At 42.8% G+C, this 19,407-nt stretch overlaps 5 protein-coding genes across 9 annotated transcripts; 2 read left to right on the forward strand and 3 right to left on the reverse strand.

Annotated features, from left to right (window-relative positions):
- Window positions 1-17: 17 nt before the first annotated feature.
- primpol (primase and polymerase (DNA-directed)) lies at window positions 18-3,885 on the reverse strand. 3 transcript variants are annotated; one of them, XM_057036245.1, is made up of 14 exons: window positions 3,822-3,885; window positions 2,829-3,002; window positions 2,648-2,742; window positions 2,449-2,587; window positions 2,158-2,305; window positions 1,994-2,084; window positions 1,758-1,909; window positions 1,527-1,689; window positions 1,358-1,455; window positions 1,196-1,282; window positions 977-1,085; window positions 793-869; window positions 672-718; window positions 18-589 (listed from the first exon to the last, which is right to left on the reverse strand). In XM_057036245.1, exons 2-14 carry the CDS (start codon window positions 3,000-3,002, stop codon window positions 374-376), a joined length of 1,596 nt encoding a protein of 531 aa, XP_056892225.1. In that variant the 5' UTR covers window positions 3,822-3,885; the 3' UTR covers window positions 18-373. The 3 variants fall into 3 exon arrangements, with proteins under 3 accessions (XP_056892225.1, XP_056892226.1, XP_056892224.1); XM_057036246.1 differs by having other exon boundaries at window positions 1,758-1,906; window positions 3,734-3,876; XM_057036244.1 differs by having other exon boundaries at window positions 3,734-3,876.
- A 996-nt stretch (window positions 3,886-4,881) lies between these two features.
- si:ch211-145b13.6 (GPI-linked NAD(P)(+)--arginine ADP-ribosyltransferase 1) lies at window positions 4,882-6,792 on the forward strand. Its single transcript, XM_057035158.1, has 4 exons — window positions 4,882-5,031; window positions 5,227-5,309; window positions 5,406-6,115; window positions 6,388-6,792. Exons 2-4 carry the CDS (start codon window positions 5,250-5,252, stop codon window positions 6,452-6,454), a joined length of 837 nt encoding a protein of 278 aa, XP_056891138.1. The 5' UTR covers window positions 4,882-5,031; window positions 5,227-5,249; the 3' UTR covers window positions 6,455-6,792.
- A 601-nt stretch (window positions 6,793-7,393) lies between these two features.
- Window positions 7,394-10,811, reverse strand: tacr3l (tachykinin receptor 3-like). Its single transcript, XM_057035153.1, is given in 6 exon segments — window positions 7,394-7,701; window positions 7,704-7,878; window positions 7,950-8,146; window positions 9,597-9,747; window positions 9,883-10,071; window positions 10,281-10,811. Coding segments are annotated over 6 exon segments (1,209 nt in total). The 5' UTR covers window positions 10,733-10,811; the 3' UTR covers window positions 7,394-7,656.
- A 2,280-nt stretch (window positions 10,812-13,091) lies between these two features.
- Window positions 13,092-16,384, forward strand: LOC130527063 (N-acyl-aromatic-L-amino acid amidohydrolase (carboxylate-forming) B-like). Of its 3 annotated transcripts, XM_057035156.1 has the most exons (8): window positions 13,092-13,265; window positions 13,338-13,427; window positions 14,295-14,539; window positions 14,608-14,800; window positions 15,019-15,112; window positions 15,190-15,297; window positions 15,826-15,938; window positions 16,011-16,384. In XM_057035156.1, exons 3-8 carry the CDS (start codon window positions 14,295-14,297, stop codon window positions 16,203-16,205), a joined length of 948 nt encoding a protein of 315 aa, XP_056891136.1. In that variant the 5' UTR covers window positions 13,092-13,265; window positions 13,338-13,427; the 3' UTR covers window positions 16,206-16,384. The 3 variants fall into 3 exon arrangements, with proteins under 3 accessions (XP_056891136.1, XP_056891134.1, XP_056891137.1); XM_057035154.1 differs by lacking the exon at window positions 13,092-13,265 and having other exon boundaries at window positions 13,272-13,427; XM_057035157.1 differs by lacking the exon at window positions 13,092-13,265 and having other exon boundaries at window positions 13,272-13,427; window positions 14,295-14,521.
- A 264-nt stretch (window positions 16,385-16,648) lies between these two features.
- LOC130527066 (claudin domain-containing protein 1-like) lies at window positions 16,649-19,211 on the reverse strand. The gene is made up of 4 exons (XM_057035160.1): window positions 18,311-19,211; window positions 18,078-18,179; window positions 17,834-17,971; window positions 16,649-17,610 (listed from the first exon to the last, which is right to left on the reverse strand). The coding sequence occupies exons 1-4, from the start codon at window positions 18,564-18,566 to the stop codon at window positions 17,390-17,392; spliced, it is 717 nt and encodes a 238-aa protein (XP_056891140.1). The 5' UTR covers window positions 18,567-19,211; the 3' UTR covers window positions 16,649-17,389.
- Between the last annotated feature and the right edge of the window lie 196 nt (window positions 19,212-19,407).

Raw genomic sequence — 19,407 nt, forward strand, 5'->3', positions numbered from 1 at the left:
CTACAGACTTTAACATCTATCTTGCACAAATTACTAGAGTTTTTATTTTTTAAACGTCAAGTACACCAAGGTTGAGTCTCTGTGCTTGTTTCATTTCCTCATACTCAACATTTCATCCATGTGTTGCTTTGAATGGAGCTCTTGAATGAATTGTGGCTCAAGCCATGACATGAATTTTGTTTTTGGTTATATTCTAAAAAGAAGCACGTGAGCAGTTTTTGTGTTAGGCTATAAGCCGAGCATTTGTTAAATCAGTCAAATAAAGTCTGCTTTGCTTCTGTCTAGAAAGGTGCATCATTTTAAACACATTCAAACACAGAATTGAATAAATCAGTGCAAATAGAGTGTCCCATCAGCTGAACCAGCTCACCATCTAAATGTCAAATTCTAGGTTTGACGCAGGCAGAAGAAGATCCGGGATTTCTCCGCTGTTTTGTTCAAAGTCCCCCAGAATCTCTGCATATTTCAGGTCGTCTTGGCTGTCTCCCCACGCATCGGCAGAGTCCTCGCCCAGATGTGCAGCGTTTGCCGTCTGACTGGGTTCAATGTTGCCGGCCTCATCCATCAAATAAGCCTGGTCTTCCTCATCCTGCCAGTGAGAAGCAGACTTGTTGAGAAGTAGACAAACTGGCTTGAAAAGCAAATAAATGAGGACACAGTTGGAGACTAACCTTTGCCATGATGTAGCTCATGCAGATCTCCTGGGGCAGCGGGTAACCTTTCAGTGAAGCCAGGATAGTTCATATTCCTGAAATGTTGGGGTAAATCCATCATACACTGCTGATAACTTACTTGAGGATCTGAAATTCCTGCATTCGGGATCGTGACACTTTTGGTACCAAACTTCTTCTTTCAGATCTGCAATAATCCTACAAAAGATGAGGAAACCAGACCAGAAACCCAGATTAAAAACTACAAACCCTGTCATAAACGTGCTATAATCAAAGAAAAAGCCAAGTCGTGGGAAAACACATACATAATGTTGTTGCTTTTATGAAATCTCTGCACATTTTCACACCAGCGGTACTTCACGATGTCATACACCAGCAGTTGTTCGGCTGCAAAGTAGTTCCACCTCCTGATGCCTGTCAGAGCAGATTAGACCGTCAGAATTTTTAAAAAAATACAGAATTCTAAACCCTCCTATTTTTGACTCAGAATGTCGCTAAAATGGACCCTTCATCTCAACACTTACTTCCCTGTATTCCATCCTTTTGAACTAGGGTTAAAACAAAGTCATCCACTTCTTGATGAGGGGAGGACCCGCCGCCAGAATATAATTCTGTTAATGGTGGGCGAAAATGTAAAAATACTGTACAGAAAAAATTTGAATGAGAGATTGGCAGGTAAAGCTCACCGTGATTTGTGTCTGAACCATGCTGGCAACGGGGCCGTGAGGTTTTGGCTTCTGTTGTTTCGGGAACCTCCCACGTGAGTATTCTCTGGCCCGTGAAACTAAGGACGTACGCGGTTGAAACGGCGCTCTCATTTCAGGACCAACGTGCTCGATGGAAACGTGAACGTACCTCACGTTGCAGACTAAGGAGGCCAAAAACACGCTTTCCTCTGCAGACCTACTTTTCTCGGGTTTGGCGTGAAACGTGTTGTCCTCTGCCATGGCGAACACGGTCCTCTTCCCAGCTTTCGACGACTTGTACAGCCGGAAATTTCTGTTCTTGGTGTAAACTCCTGTTTTTGTAAATAAGATGCTGTGAAAACCAGCAGAGAAAAGCGAATCATTTCTGTGTTTCTCTTACCAAGATCAACAAACAGACAGTCCTGGCCGTCCTTGTTCTTCACCAGGAGGAACCCCAGGTCTCGCTCCTCCTGTTTGTGCCTCTTGGTCGGTGGACTCCCACAACTCTCTGATGTCTTCGCTGGTTTGCCTCCAGAAATGTCAGGTGCTCTGCTGTCAAATCAGAAATCAAAAATAATAATCCCCAAGTGTTGGTAGCAAAGAAACAATGGAAAAGGACTGATCTGAAAACCAAACCTTATCTCACTGCTGTTGACCCCACTGTTGTGAGACCTTCCACCCTTAAGTGTGCTCAGGATTGGCTGAAGAATCGCATGAATAAACCTGCCTAGACAACAGAGAGAATATGATTTCAGGATGACACTCCACAAAAAGTTGCCTTTACTTAACATGGAACGTACCCACATGTATGTTGTCTTTGAAAACTGCATTTTTGAGATTGAAGATGAGATGCCGACTGAACTTCTCCTCTGTACTGGAGTCAAGGTTCAGGACGTTGCAGGTGGTAGATGTAATTCCATAAATTTCCATCAGCTTGTCACAAACATACTGCAAACGCCCAAAAAAAGGTTCAATTGAGGCTTTAGTGCCTTGAAAAAAATAACTACTAAAGATCTGTTAAAAAGCTGTTGTATGTGAAGCAACCTCCTCTGGCAGTAACAAATTAAAAAGTAAAAAATAGAACAGCATACCCGGATAAGTCGAGAAACCATAACCTTTCCATCGGCTCCTTTGTTCGCGGGCTTGTAGAATTCCAAGTCGAAATACAGTTTACACACGGTGCCTTCTGGTATGACTTCATAGCAGTGCATCAAAGAGTGGGTGTAGGTCCTGCACAGACGGATTCCATCATGATCAGGACCGTAGCTTCAAATACAGATTTGATTTTACCTGTAGTAGTGCCACAGCTCGCTGTAACTGGTAACCAGGTAGATCCTTTGACCCGGGAGCGAGTTCTCTTTTTCCAGTGCAAAAACATGGACAGCCTGATGGATAAAAGGACAGAGATGAGAATTTTTCTTGCCACGCACAAGATGAAATATAGACAACGCTGACGAAGCCAAGCCGTTACCTCTTTGCAGCGCTGAGCGAAAGCGATGGCCATACTCTGACGAGGATAGAGATTCCAGACGGACGAGGGCTGGCACGGCCAAAGTCGAGGCTTGTAGCGAGCGGTCAAAGGATTCGACCTGAAGGACTGAGCCAGCTGCTCAACCTTTGTCAGTCGTTCTCCCCACTTCTTCATCTTAACAGCACAGTCGAGCAGCAAAGAACACGTTATAGCGCCCAAAATCAGTGATCAATGATCCATTGTAGCACTAGTACACATGAGATGATGAACTGAGCTCCATGTGTATTCTAAAAATACATTATGCATATATTATATCTCATTCTGGTTTCAGGAATATATATCTAAACATTTAAAAATTAGTAAATACACAGAGACAGAGACCTGCTTCAACATTCAAAATAATGTTTATAGCATTGTAATAATATTATTACATTAGCAAACCTGATTGAATTACTTTACCCGATTCATTCTGAACTTGTTCTGATAAAAGAACCATAAAACTAAAACATATGTTGAACATATGGACTGAGGATAACCGTTAGAAATTACACGTTCCCATCAACCAGATAATTATATATTCAAGGTCAAAATAAAACAAATATACTGTTTCAGGCGTGTCATCACATTGAAAAGTTGAATGCCGTTTAATTCTGCAACAAAATAGCCATTAAATTGCGTCACTCATGGGTCATTAATTTTTATCCACTTTACGTTACACATTCACCAACCAACAGGCAAGTAAAATAAAAAACGTAATCGAAATACATAAACGTAAGCATGATTTGTACATTGAATGTATTCGCTTGTTAGAGTTAATTTAATGTTAGAATGTGACAGAAATGTCGAAGGACAACTATTTTCTCCACCAGCTGGCAACAAATAGCAAGAAATTGTACTAAACATACCTGGGCCGAAAGCCGTATAGACTGCGTTTCTACTGTTGTTTGTAAAAAAAAAATGAAAAATAAAAAATAACAGGCTTGTTTTTCTTACTTCTCAATCCGGAAGCTGTAGCGAACTCGTAAACACAGAGCTGCGCCTTATTTTTTATTTTGGCGCGCCAGGAACCGGAAATGACAGCATTTCCGGTCATACCAAGGCCGATTATTATTATTACTATTGTTGGTTGAGAAAAAAACAACTTTCAAATTTATGATGGAATTTTAAGTTACATTTTCAGGAAATGTCGACAATGACCCGAGGGACAGATGTTTTAAGTGATAGCAGCATTCTGGATTCCCGAAGAGACTTTGACCTTTGATCTTCCTTCCATAAATGGCTTTGTTCCTAAAACATTATGTAACCTTGTATCGCTGGTATTTCTCAGATTCCACAGACAAACTGCAAATGCTTATAATATCTTAATAAATCAAGCATTTATTCACCAAGCAAAAACTTTTTGTCTTAAACATGTCTCATGTCATCGTCCCAAGACTGTTGCAGCCCATCAACTTTTTCCTACAGAGTTAGTGGTCCAACCTCTTCTCCCCTTCAAAATGAAGCCTTGTCAGAGCTAAAAAAAAAAAAAAAAAAAGTCTGAGCTTATCTGAGCTTCAGCAGCTTTCAGCAAAGGAAGAAGGAAATGAGAGGAATCTCTGAGACGGAAAAGACAATTGCATTATAAAGGACCTGAGTTCAACAGTGCCAAAAATCCGGACAGTCACAGATGTGTTTTTCCATTAAGAGCTTTTCTCATTTCAAGATCACCCACATTTAGTTAGCTGTTTCACATCGAGTCAATCCAATGGATATTGATTGTATTTACACTAATATCAATTAATTTATTCATTCTACTAAAATGTGTTGATTGATGACATTGAACGTAAAGTGGTATAGATTTTTACAAGTATTGTCTGCAGCTTGAAAGGAAGACTTGAAAGAGAGTTCTTAAAACAACATTTAAATGATGTGATGTCAGTAATTGAAACTTTCTTTATATTTTATATAGATAATACACGTATTGCTAAATATTGAAATGAGGAAAAGTTGGATCAGTTGGAGGTATTTGATTTTTAACAGCATCTCTGGAAACTATGCAGCTTACAAAACAAGTGAGCCTTTTAGGGGCAGTCATTTCCTTTTACAGGAAAGTAAAAAGAAGAAACTCCCTCGAACACAGTTATACCCACATACTTTCCGGTGAAGACAATCTACTCCCACGTTCTTATTAGAGGATTAGTGAACCACTCACAGATTTACTACTGTAAGTATATATCATTCTTTTAAAATATATATACAGTATGTGTGTGTGTATATATATATATATATATATATATATATATTTCAGACCACCAGGATGATTTACGCTAATCTTAATGAAGATAATAACTGGAGTTCCTGTCTAAACAAATCATTTAGTCAGCATTCCAAGCTGTTTATTTTTCGATTTTTATTTCAGCACACAAAAAAGACTCTTTTACCATGTGGGGGAAAAGAAAACTCCTTCTTTCAGCAGTGATATTCACAGCTTTCTGCTGCAAAGTAAGTATTGTTTGACTTAACAACTATTGTTTGACTTAACCGGCATGGAAGAATGTTTCCAGCATCTAAAATAAGCATTCCATATCACATTTATAGGTGACTGTACAGGAATCAGAACATCTGGATATGGCTGAGAATGCAGTTGATGACCTGTACAGGGGATGCAGCACTCAGGCCTTTGACATGTTTATCAATGGAGGCTTGTTGAAGGAAGAGCTGAATCACAGTGCGGAGTTCTCAAGAGCATGGAATACTAAGGGGACATCTTTGAAGCCAATCCCTGGAACATCAAAAGAGCATCTTATGGCCCTTCGTGCATATTGCAACAACGAATATTTCGTAACTACCTTTAACCAAGCTGTAAAGACACTGGGTGCAGACGCAGAAAAGTATAAAGACCAATTCCATTTCAAATCCTTTCACTTCCTGCTCACGGATTCAATGAGGCAGCTGAAGTCAAAAGACTGCAAGACTGTTTATGCTCTCGCGGAGGATGAAATCATAGCAAAAAATGGGTCAATTGTCAGATTTGGGCGGTTCCTCAAGGCCTCTTCGAGCTTCAGTTACGTGGAGAAATTGACAGATTTGTCTGGCGATTTCATCTTTAATATCACATCTTGCTTTTTTGCCAACATGGGACCCGACATCTGCAGTGACAAAGACATCGTCCTCTTGTCTCCTGCTGAAACGTTTACTGTGGAGAACGACGGCAAAGTGCTCCAAAAAAAAGAAGAGTCTGAATACCACATGATCACGTTAAAACATGCAAATCTGGATAACTTCCATAACTGTTACATCTTTTCACGGTAAGCTTCACATCTTCACTCAACAGCCATTTTGTATATATTTTAGAGTGAAGGCAAAGCATTGATTGGTGCATATTGAGGACAAGTAATAGAATATAGTGGTTTAAAAAATATGTAGATTGGATCAAAACAATATATTTTGACTGTTAACTATAACTGTTCTGCAGACACAAAATATGCAAGGATACATACAATATTGACATGCTGGTGTGGTGAATTTATGCTGCTTTTGTTTTTAGAAACGCAGTTTTCCTTTCTTTCCGTCCCTTTAGGTGCACAGCTGATAGCGCCGCCTGCTGGCTCGTGCTGGTGCTGGCAGCTTTGGCTGCCTGGGCTTGAATCTTCGACTACTGAGGGTAAAAGTGAAGACTTGCAAGTTTTTCTGCTGCTGAAAGTTACCGCTTTACTGCTTTCACACTTCATTGACCAAAATGTTTTTTTCACTTCCTTAACCGATCATTCTAGATTTAAAATCTTTTATATATGGGTTTAAGTGTAACAAAGAAAATCCTGATATATGCTCATCACAATATGGCATTTTGTTTTTGTATGACTGTGTGCTTGATTGCAACAGACATGTAACTGTCCTTTTTAATCCTGCATGGAAACAATGATGAACGTATCACCGTAAAGCCTGGACCTGTTGTTTTCTTCATTAAAAATAATTGACACTTCTATATCTATATTCTATTTATAGAAATGCATTTATTGTGTTCTTGGCTGCCGTTAATGTGAAAACAGGCAGATTTTAGAACCCCTGATCATCCAGTCCCAATATATAAATATTGGGTAGTAAAATCATACACAATATAAGTATGTTTATGTTAGCTTCTTACAAAACATTATTATAAATATATTTTATAAAATGGAATAAAACATTGATGGGCATTTATTGTAGACAGCAAACCTTCCTTTCTTAATAATTCAAACCAAGTTATCAATCCAAAAATGTTGATTTTTTTAAAGATTTCAAAAACATATTTGTTTGCTTCTCAAGAATATAAATAGATGAATGCAAAAAAGAAAGATTAAGATCATTCTGACCTTGGAATGGTAAAGATGTACAGGTAGTTTTACCTGGACCAGTATAGCCTGCCCATCGATCCGTCCATCCATCCATCCATCCATCCATCCATCCATCCATCCATCCATCCATCCATCCATCCATCCATCCATCCACTCACCCATCCATCCATCCACCCATTCATCCAGAACCATGTTTTTGGACCATGTTGGAGGAACTTTACACAGAAAGAATTAAGCTGGAATCACAAAGGGAACATTTCCTGTGCTTCCCCGATGGATGCACTCATTTTAATTGGGAATATACATTTTATTATTAGTTTAAATCTACCACCTGACTGGTAGTGATGTATGAACATTTTTATACTGAAAACAAAATATCTTTTTAATCTATTACACATAACTCTACACACCAGAAAATTGAACAAAGTAAAATGATTTTTGGGATTTAAACATATTTTACTGTCAGCTGCGTACTTTGTGTTTCAGACATGCATGAGGATGGAATGGAATGTTAGCTAGCTGTCTTTATTAGCGAGCTCAACGTTGACTCTGGACCTGGTTCGATGGAACGAGCGCCCTTGTTTTTGCTGAGGATGCTGGTGTTGACCCGGGAAAAGGTGCACGTGCTGCTCTGGTGGCCCTGTTGGAGTCTTCTGCTTCGGAGCTCCAGCTCGTCATAGCTCGACATCCTGACAAACGGGCACCAGCAAAACACCCGCTTGAACCCGGCCCGGAACCTGCAAATCAAATCGCTCTTTCTTGTATATGAAGAGCAGATGCGTGCGTCTTTTCAAGGCTGGACACTCACCTGCCATTGAGGCAGCAGTAGATGATGGGGTTGTACATGGTGGAGCTCATCGCCAGCCACAGCACGGACAGGTACACCTGCTGGATGTACTTCCACCTGCTCAACTGCTTGTTGAGACCCGTCACAATGAAGTAGACGTGATAGGGCAGCCAGCAGAGGGCAAAGGTCACCACGACGATGATCATCATCTTCACAACCTGCACAACAGGTGACAGTGTGTCTAATTGAACAGATACTGTACTTGTGTGGGTAATGTGATCTAATGTCACATAAACCTCTGTGGTTCTTCATGCTTCTCGTCTTATGTAAGCGCAATTGTTTTCTAAATTCAGGACACAAACAGGATCAGAAACCTCTATTGAGATTTTTATCTGAAACTGTTCTGAAGTGGCAGAAACTGGAACGTTCGCTGGGCTGGGAGAACGGGTGGGGTCAGGTGATAATCCCATGTGCGCTTTATTACTACTGGCTACAGTCCGAGCGTCAAAAGATTAGGTCTGATTTCATAACATTTTCGCAAATGTAATGAAAAATTCTGCGCCGCAATGCCGTCATCATAAAGAAAGCGGTGGGTACAGCACTCACTGAGATTCTCAATGCTTTTGGAGACTGCAGCTCTCCATGGGGGCTTTAGAGACTACAGCACTCCACGGGGGCTCTCGTCTGTTTTCTTTAGCGCTGATTATATTTCAATGAGTTTCCAACAGCTGAAGTACGGCCGGAGGGAAAGAAGTGGATGACACAACAAAGCAACAGGTTCCAGGAAGAACAAATGAAAGAGTGCTGCAGACCTCATCAAGGTGCTACTCAAAAACACCGAGGCTGAAAGGAGCTCACAGCTATTCACAGGCAGGCATTTTGTTGGTGCGATCCTTTGAATCCGGACTTCCTATTGTCCTGTCCCTTCAGTTCTTGGCATTTACAAATCCCACTCGTCTCGCATATGTTCAATTTTCGCCCGCAAGCTGCGTATCGGATGAATTTCCTCCGACAAAGACATCTATTAAAGGACGGAGACCTGCATTCAATATGTTTGTGCCACTTTCATGTCTTTAATTTCATTAATTTCCTTAATGTCTTTCATTGTCTTTGCAAATCCTCTGTAGAATACTTTGACAGGTGACTTCAGTGGTATACGTGATCAATATCAGTAATATTCCACAGTAATCTCTGGGCTATGGTGATAGAAGCTCAGTATGACAGCTGTGATGACTTTAATCCCTGTTTATCCTGACTCTCACTGTAGCTGCTGCACAGGGCGCTGGGTCGTCTGGCTGATGACGTCGGCCAGGATGAAGCACCTCTGGAAACACTTCCTTTTGGCCGCAGGATTACACCTCAGCTGAATAAGCAGAGGTCTAAGCTTTAAGTAGCAAAATATATTGAAAAAATGTTTTGATTTTGGGTTTAGCAGCTCGTGGCCCTGGAAACTGCATCAAAAGGTGAAGGTCGGGTTTCAGATTCGTCTCAATTTGCGATATTTGGCTTATCTTTTATTAAAATCACTTCTGGTTTTCTTCTTCTAACCCTAACCCCTAACCTTGTGATGCCATTTCTTTACTTATCAGTCATTTGCTGTAACAAAATGATGGAACAGTATCATCATCATAATCCACAACAATAATGATGAACAAAGACAGCGCTTACCTTTCTCTTTGCTCTGATCTGCCCGTGATAGTTGTTGGCTGAGTCTCCGGGGATCCCCCCTCCCCACAGGGTCAGGCCCACGATGGTGTAAGTGATGGCCATCACCAGTAAGGGCAACACATAAACCAGTATTGTCACTATGATGTGATACCTGCGCAAGAACCAAGGACGTGTCAGCACGACGGACAAAAGGGTACCAGATGGTTGCAAACCTACGAGAAATCTAAACTCTAAACTCTACATACATAAAATGATGACCGTGAAAGCAGAAATAAAAGCTCCTCACATGAACGGGTCGTCAGACATGCGGGGCCAAGCCACGTAGCAGATGGTCCTGCGGTGCAGAACTCGGGTGGTGGAGAAATAACAGAGAGGGAGCGCCAGAACCACGGCCAGGGTCCAGATACCGATGATGACTCCTGTGGTGGCCTTCGCCGACAGCCGAGGCTTCAGGGGATGGATGATGGCCACGTACCTGCGGGTTAGGGGGTCAGAGGTCACGCAGCACAACCTCTGCTGCATGGTCTACTAGATGATGCTCACAGATCAAGGTTTTAAACGTAGAAAATGAGAATTTAAGATAAGTTTTAAATAATGGAGAAGGCTTGAGTTAAATGGTGCCCTGTTTGCTAATAATGTGACAATAATCACGAGTCTGGTGCTAATGATCTAATCTGTCATTACCTGTCAATGGCGATGGCGGTCATAGAGTAGATGCTGGCAAACACCGCCGTGACCGGGAAAAAGTTGTGAAACTTGCAGTACACCTCGCCAAAGTACCACTCTCCGTGAGCCGCGTACACGAAGTTGATGAGCGTGTTGAACGCTGCCATGGACACGTCGGAGAACGCCAAGTTGAGCAGGAAGTAGTTAGTGACGGTGCGCATTCGCTTGTGCGCCAGAATGATCCAAATCACAATCAGGTTTCCAAAAACCGCCACCGCCAGCACCGTGCTGTAAGCCACCGACCACAGCACGATGCGCCACGCGGGCTGCACGAACTGGTTGTTCAGACTTCTGCTTTCCTCCCGATCGGATGACATCTCGTCGCCGAGGATCTCCTCCGGTGCTGCATACAGACTGCGTGGACCACTTTGGCACCTCGGATGCGCAACGACGCACTGGAGTGTTGACATGTGACCGCCGCGGTGGCGAAGCGCACACGCACGCACACACACACACACACACACAAACACAGATGGAGGTGGCAAAGGAACACTCATTCACTGGATCAGGTTTTAGCTGCTCTAATCAAACATTTTACCGTTTATCCTCGTAAATAAAATAAAATATCTAGTTAATGTTCAGTTAAATTAACTTTCCGTAATTGAATTCAAAATCTTTAAAAGGGTCTTATTAAGCATTACTCCGGGTTTAACTAGGTTAAGATTATTTTCACTATTAATTTAACATAGCATTGAGCCTCATTTTTATACAATCAAGTCATTTCAGTTAAAACTGAAATACTCTATTGAGAAATTATTCGTTTTATTGTACAAAAGGGAAAATGATTATAAGCTGTGACTATTAATTCAATTGCTTGATTTTTAGTGGTACATAAAAGTACATAAAAAGTGTAGGATATTCACTAACGGAGTTCAATTATGTAGTAAATGTATAGTTTGATTTTGTGTGCATATTAATCACATAACCCCAATGAACTGTAAATTGTCTGTCAATAAAAAAACTGTGAAATTTAGACACAACATACACGGGTAGAGGTGGGATTGACCTCTGATCACAGAGAGAAGCTGTGCAACGTGCTTGGGACCCTCTCCACATTTCCTGCTTCCGACTGAAGAAGAACTGATGCCCAATATGGTAAAACTAGTGAAGGAAATGTAAACCCTATATGCTGGAATGTACAGATGTAGACGTATATTGTGTGTGAAGGGTTTTAAAGCCTTTGTCTTCCTTTAGTTCCAGAATTTGATGATTGATCAGTCTATCTCCATCTGTAAAGATGCCAAAATGGAAGATTTTTGCAGTTGGCTTGGACATTCTCTCACTTTTAGAGAAATGTTTCTCAAACTGAGCATTTAAATACCTACAAAAAAAATGCACAAGGTTAGGAAGTGTGTTTTCCCTCAGCCAAACCTCCTTACCTGGGGGTCGTCTGCTTCAGGGCCACTCCTCGTCTCAAATGTCACCGTTCAGAGCGCAACGCATAGAAAAGGTCACGGGCTATTAAACGGCAGCTGATAACACTGCCGGCTGCATTTCAATTCAGATTTTCTCCGCTCTGTATGAATAATTCAGATGCCTTTTAATCAAAATAGGGAAGCAACAGCGGGTGAGATGAGTCGTCTGTCGGATAAGTGTGTGCCAGCAGGCAGTCCAATCAGTCATCAATGCCATCATCATACCAGTTGTTTAATGAAACTACAAGATTATCAATTATTATCATTATTATTATTGCACGTGTTTTGCTTTGTTTTGGTTGTTTGGGGATTATGATCCTGATTATGGGATTGTGGCACTGTTTTTCTACTAAAATGTCTTGCAAACATTGATGATCTGCAGGAAGAAAGTGGAGATCACCAGGAGTAACCATGATGCAGTGAAGAGAGGAGGGATGTTTACAGCACAGGCTCATTGAGCAGGCTGCAGGGGTGCAGCGTTAACAGGTCCTGCAGGGCAGGTGTCAGCAGGAGGGACCCGGGAGCCACACCCAGTGAAACACTCAAGATAAATGTGTGGAAAGAACAAACAAGACCAAACAAACAGTTTATCTGCAGGAGAGCAGCAGTCCTGTTTATCTCGAGGGGTTTAACAACAGACAAACTGAAATTTCTGTTGTTTCAAGTTCTTACAGCGACGTTTAAAACCAGGTGCCTTTGTCACATGTTCACGTGCACATGCGTGCACTCCACACCTCGACTAACACCCAAGGCAGCAGAAACATCAGCATAAATGAGGAGGAATCACACTAAACGCACGTTGTCAGAGCGCCGCAGGTCGAAAAGCTGAGGGAAACAGATCCGATCCGGAGAGAAGGATCAAACCAACTGAGACAGCCAGAGGGGTCACAAGCATGTGGAAGTGAGAGGAAGCAGATTATCACCCAGTAGGATTACATGTCTAAATGGAGAGAGAAAGAAAGAGAGAAACCAGAGATACCAGAGAGGAAAGACGTGAGGTAAATAACATTTTAAAGAGCCAATCTGAAACGTTTATTCTTCTAATAATAACTTTTTACACTAATAACTCACTTAAGCATAAGAGATTTATATGTGCCCCCCCCTCTATGGGTGCTACAATATCTGTATCCTGTATTGTGGTTGTGGTGGGCGGGGCTTAGTCCTGAAGTGGGTGGGGCACAAAGCAAGTAGGAGAAGTCTGATTTTATAAAGCTTTTAAAAGAACAAAAATATGTCCCTGAATTGAGTTTCTAAATGATGTTTCACATCCCAACAGTGAGGCCCAGCACAGGCTTACGAGTTATGTTAGATTCCTTTTAAATGACGTCCTTCAGTTTCTGTTTCTGTGTCTGGTTGTTACATGTAATCCAAAAATGCTGTTACACCTCACGGACACGTGATGCTGGCACACACACACACGGAGCGAGTTCCAGCTGCGTGACAGCGTGTCCAGCTTTCTGAAATATGAGCTGAAATACACGAGGAGGAGGCGGAGCAGGCCAGGGGAAAAAGGAAGCAATACAGTGAAGTAGGAGGGCTCAAAGCTGTAAATATAATAGTGCAGGGACACACAAGCTAACACATGTCTCCGACCTAAAAGTTGTCCATGTTGAAGCTCTTGGATTTTGGCAACTGGCGACCTCTGGAAGAGCTGAAAGGTTGCCGAGCAGGCCGGACGACAGTCTGAAAGGTAGGGCAGCTGATAACACCGAGTCTGCATATGCATTCAATGCAAATTGTCCATCTGCTTGTACATTCTGGGCTGATTTTGTAACTTCACTGGACTTTGTCCTGTTTGTTCACGTAAAACCCGAAGCAGCAGGCGCCCACAGTCAGCTGGCTGTAAACACCTTCAAGAAATATCCTGTTTCACCTTTTTTTGGTTCTTTCTATGGATATTATAAATCCATGAAAATTCTCTATGAACTGTGGATGCCTGACATGTACGGAAGGATTATACTATTAGGGAAAAAGCAGATTTACTGACACCAGCACATTATTTTGGTGTACACTGCACATGCAAACTGATATTTAGTTTATTAAAGCAGCCTTAATGGAATGCTTTGTAGAAGCTGTTACCATATTCCACTTGTGGTCCAGCGTTATTCGACACAGTTTCACATTAAGAGCAGAGTTTGAAACATCATCCCAAGAACAAAGGCAGAAGTGTTCATGTGAAACCAATTCATCGTGTTATCAAACTTTGGCTTCAGAAAGTGAAGATGGGGAGGAGTTACTGAGGATATTCCTCGTTTGCTAAAACAACCTTTCCCGTTGGAAAGTTGGACCTCGCAGATGCCGCCGCCTCGGACAGCAGATGTGTGACTCCCTGCTGCGGACTGTGCGGGACGGAGCACATTTCAGGCCTTTTCCAGAACGCAGGAACGTCCTCCTCAGCCATTTGATGCATTAGGAGGCAGCTCTGGTCAAATATTGACACAGAAAAATGGTTTCCAACTGATCAAAAACACCACTGGTTTATCCTCAACCCACTTGGTGACTGCCTGGGTTACTTTTTAATTGACCTGCTGACTCCCCCCCCCTTCCCCCCCAACAGATGGAGCATGTCTTTTTCCCACCGCTGTCTCGTGTGGCCGTTTGCGGGGGCACCCACGGGAATGAGATGTCCGGCGTGTACATGCTGAGAGAGCTGAAAAAGCGGCATATTGAGCAGGATGGACCAGTTTCCCTAATTACTGTTCTTTCCAACCCCCGGGCCGTGGAATCCTGCAGGAGATACATCGACAAAGACCTGAACCGCTGTTTCACGAGTCAAATGCTTAGGCAAGTTGAAAAAAACCTGTAAGAAAACACTCATGAAAGGAGGACACGATCCATGACAAAAGTGTACTGACTCCCCTGCTTTCCAGCGGCCCCCTGACCGACGACACACCCTACGAGCTCAAGCGCGCGCACGAGCTCAATGCTCAGCTGGGACCCAAAGGGAGCCAAGAGGCCGTGGACCTGCTGTGCGACATTCACAACACCACCTCCAACATGGGTCTGTGCCTGATCTTGTACTCCGCAGACTGGATCCCTCTCCACATTTTAAAGCACATACAGGTAATCATGGTGTTTGCTGCGTTCCCACCAGGCTGGAGTCACCCACCAGCAGACACCCTGTCTCACACATTACATATTAATGAAACAAAATGCTTTGGGCCAAGCCTTGTTTGCATCTCCTCTAAACTCTGATCACCTCTGGGCACTTAGAGTCGATGTGGTTGTGACAGTCACGAAAGAATCTGCCACGTTCTAAATTCGGAGTCATTTGTTTTCAGAGCAAGATGACGTCCACACCTGTCCGGGCGATCTTTATCGATTTGCCAGCCTCGGAAAGCTATTCGCTGGAGTCTGTGGGGAAGCACGGGTTGAGTAAGCGTCTCGCGTCCCAACTTGAATGCGTTTCGGGAGGCTGCTTTTTAACCGTGGGGGGGCATCTCACTCTGCAGCCTTAGAAGTCGGCCCTCAGCCCAACGGCGTCCTCAGGGCGGACATCTACAACCTGGTGAAAGAGGCTGTGGAGCTCACGTTTGAATTTGTCCAGAAGTTCAACGCAGGTGAGTAAGATGCCAAAGAGGAGTTAAAAGTGCAGCAAAGCCCCCCTCAGGGCACAGCAGACTGATGTTGAACAGTACTGCTTTTAACACCACGGCCAGAGGACTGCAGATGAAAACTAGCCTTTTGGCTAATTCTGTTTGTTTTTTTAACCATGTGAAATCATGTGTTTTATGAAATTGTATTGTCCCCTTTCAAATAAGCAAAGATAAAGATAGGTTGGAATTTTAGCTTAGGTTAAAAACTCTTACTTTTCATGATTTAAAGAGCTCTGTACAAGGTAAAGAAAATAAGGGTAGAATCAAACAAATCAGCTTTGCTTCCCCGCCCCCCCAGCTTAGATACTCCAGCCAGCATTTGTTAATCCTCACCAATTTTGACCTGCTCACCTCTTTAAACCCTTTGAACAGTCCTTTGTCCTGCAGGAACTTGCCCAACACTCAGCCTTCTGGCCGATGATTGACTAAATCCACCTCATTGGTGATTCCGTTTTCTCTGTTTAGCATCGCTCACGTGTCCTTTACTAACAGGTCACACGTTTGAAGGGGGTGAAGTGGAAGCATACACGATGGAAGACAGTGTGGACTATCCCCGGGACCCCACAACTGGAGAGATCACCGCATCCGTTCACTCCGAGCTGCAGGTACGACATGATCGTCAGCGAGCGTTGGCGCGTTGGTCGCCTGGCCTCATATTTCACTCTCCTCTCCTTCAGGATAAGGACTTCAAGCTCCTCAAACCAGGCGATCCCATATTCAAGAGGTTTTCCGGGGAAACGGTGACCTACAAGGGAGAAGAGCTCTACCCGTTCTTCATCAATGAATGTGCATACTACGAGAAGAAGATTGCTTTTGTCTTAGGGGAGAAGGTCAAGCTGACCTTGCCGCCCATAAGCGTGCAAAAGGACTGAAACGGTGAAGATGGGAGATTAAATATTCACAAATAAGAGCGGAGGTTACAGAGTAGATTAGAACCACTGATCAAGTGTTCAGTTTGTGATAAGCTGACCTCCAGGAACAGCTCTGCAACAACGCTACCTCGACATTTCTCACTTTTACACACATGAATTGTTGAGCCATTGTTATTTTTTTTTAAAAACAAATGTACAAGCAATTTAAATCTATTCAGCAGATGCTAAATGCTAAAACAACCTTTTCCTCCGCTGCAAAGACACGTTGGAAAGTTGGACCTCGCAGATGCCGCCGTAGATGTATACAGATCCTGGGTCTGCAGATGACTAGCCTTTGGTTCAGGATTAGCTTGTTTGTTCAGCTCATTGATTCATTGGTCACACGTGTTGTATAAATAAAGCTGAATTAATACATTTAAATTTGAAAAAACACAGAAAAGCAGTTAAGTAGGCAAATTCTGTTTTAATCAGAATTTCTCTCTTTAAAAAACTGCAGTGTTTAAAATAAAAGAGGCCAGAGTGTTTGAAAAAAAAAAAAAGGCATATATTCTTGTGAAAAATACACTGGAGAATATCAGTAAACGTCTTAACACACATGGACGACATGTTCATCATCTTTAGAAATCAGAAGTCTTGGTTCTGACATGCTGAGCTCCAGTGGAACCCAACCAGGTCAGAGCTACGTCGATTGACCTAATTACACACAAAAAAGGAGTGTTTCATTTCTGCGTGATTGGCGTTCAGTCAACAGGCGCCACAGTCATAACAACAACAACCACAGGTGGTGAAAGAAACAGCGTGAAGGCATGCGCGGCTAAAGTTCCAGATTTTGGATTACGCAAACATTAAGGCCAACACAAACTTCCTACGAAGAAAACACGACTGGAGTATTTTACACATGCTTTAACAGAAATGTTTCAGGCTCCAGCAACTGCTGGCGACAACATTTGTGACGCTGATGGCAACCGAGAAGAAGGCGTTTAAAAGTAGGACAGAGAAACAAACAAACACGGCGGCAACAGGAAGAACACGCTAAAACAGCAGTCGATTATTAGGTACAGTTATTAGATACGTTAAATAAATGAGCACCCATATGTGTGATAAGCCTTAAAACTCAGATCAGAAACGATATTTACATTGAATTTAACCGGTACACTGCATCAAGGGGAGTGGCGACAGTCTCTTTAGGCTACTCTGTATGCCATCACGCGCGTGTAGCTTTTGCTGTGACTCCGTGCCGCCCACAGGAATAAGGCAGCTGCCATCATTTGCAGAGGAAAGGAGATAAGTGCGAGGTAAAGGGACCAGCCCATTGTGCTCTCCACCCCAGTTGGCGGTGGCAAAAACTGGTGGAGTAAATCCACGCCGGCGAGGAAACAGCAGACGGTTCCCAGAGAGCATAAACCTGTTGTGTACAGGTGAAGCACGAAAAATTTATTCCACAAAATAACTGAGTGGCTTTCAGGTACAACCTACAGAATCTTAAATCAGAAACATTTTTATTGCAGGCCCTGTTTACGCAGCGGTTTCAGAATTTCTGCTGCTAGTCTGTGGCTCTCTTGAACTATAATCATGAATAGCATAAGCCACCTTTCCCCTTTCTTTTCTGTATACACGCATCCTCTTACCTGCCAGCAGATGCAGCACCCCCGCACCTAAGGTCGGTGTGAAGCTACGACACAGGCAGGCACAGAGCCCAACCAGCCCGCTGAGGAAAACCAAAGCCAGGGACACCAGGGGCAGGAGAAACTGACACCTCCACAAGTCTGCAGAGGGGGGGATCATTGCACTCTATGGATAAACTGTACACACTCATTCCAGGAAAGTAGTACGCTTCAAAGCAGTATTGATATTCAGTGCAATGAAACCTACATGTTCTGAGCAGTTCCTCTTCACTGTCGGGGTCTCCGGGGGCCTTGTATTTAGGATAAAACTGCTGCTGGAGTGTGAAGCTCACACAGTCCATCTTCAGATCTACAGCCACAAATGCAAACTGCCATCACCACACTATAAGGGTGCTTCAAGAAAACAACTGAAAAGCCAAATCATTCATAGGATTTTCAATTGAGGTTGCTAAATGGTTTAAGAAGTAGTGAAGGACATACCTGGCACCAGGATGCACCTCCACCACAGTCCCAGGGTACCATTGAGATGGAACATGGCTTCAACGTAGGTCTTTTCACTGAAGTCTCCATTGATGAACTCCTCTTTGAGCTTAGAAGCGTTGCTGACCTCGTGTGTAACTGGGCTGTTGTACTGGTACCAGTGCTGGGTTCCGACCGCCACAGACAGGTACACACTGGCCAGAAGACTCAGGACAGAGCCAATAACCAACGCTGTAGCATATCGATTGTCTACCATGGTCGAGATTAATTTAGCCCCAATCTTTAAAAACACAAATAACTTGCGGTTTGAAGATTTAAAAAGTATTTTGCTCTAAAATAGAAGTGTCAACTGGACAAGTAAAAATTCTATTTCCATTTGTTGTTTTGGCATCTTTCCCAGCATCGGATTTTATGGAATCAAGATGCCATAAAGCTGCATTTTGATTCTTGCTGCACAAACAAAGGATGCAACAATCTGCCAAACAAATGACAAAAGTAACAGCTGATTAGCATTGACACAGCTAGCTAAAACAGTCTTCGCCTGCTTAAATGAGAAACACGCTAAACTACTAAACAAATTATTCTTTTTGTGAGTATTTCACTTCAAACGTGTCTTAATATCATGAGGTCACGCGTTTTTATATTCGACATCATAACGAAACGATACACCTTCCGTGTTCTGAGCGTTTTTCGTCTGAATTTTCAAGCCTCCATTTTCTTTTTCTTCTTCTACGGTGTCTAGAACCCAGGAGAATACCGCCACCTGCTGGACAGGAGTGCAACTGGTTTGAGCAATATGTGGCCCTTCTGCGCTCTCACACACACGCACGCACACACACACTTCCAAACCTACTATTGTGCTTCTTTTAGTGTTTAAAAAAACACTATCCTGACCCTCATTTCTATTTCTTTAGTTAAATTGAATTCTTGAATCCCTTACTCCCAGAGAGTTCATTTTTCTCTGTGCCCTGTGTGACCTACACTCATCTTCCTTTCACATGTTCCCACCTGCCACTTCCCTGCTAGTTTAAGCAACTTCTCTACCAGTTTACCATGGTCTTCACCTCATTCTCACAACTTCCTCTCTACGGTGTCCC

This window comes from Takifugu flavidus, chromosome 6 (genome assembly GCF_003711565.1).
Source record: "Takifugu flavidus isolate HTHZ2018 chromosome 6, ASM371156v2, whole genome shotgun sequence".
Taxonomy (NCBI): domain Eukaryota; kingdom Metazoa; phylum Chordata; class Actinopteri; order Tetraodontiformes; family Tetraodontidae; genus Takifugu; species Takifugu flavidus.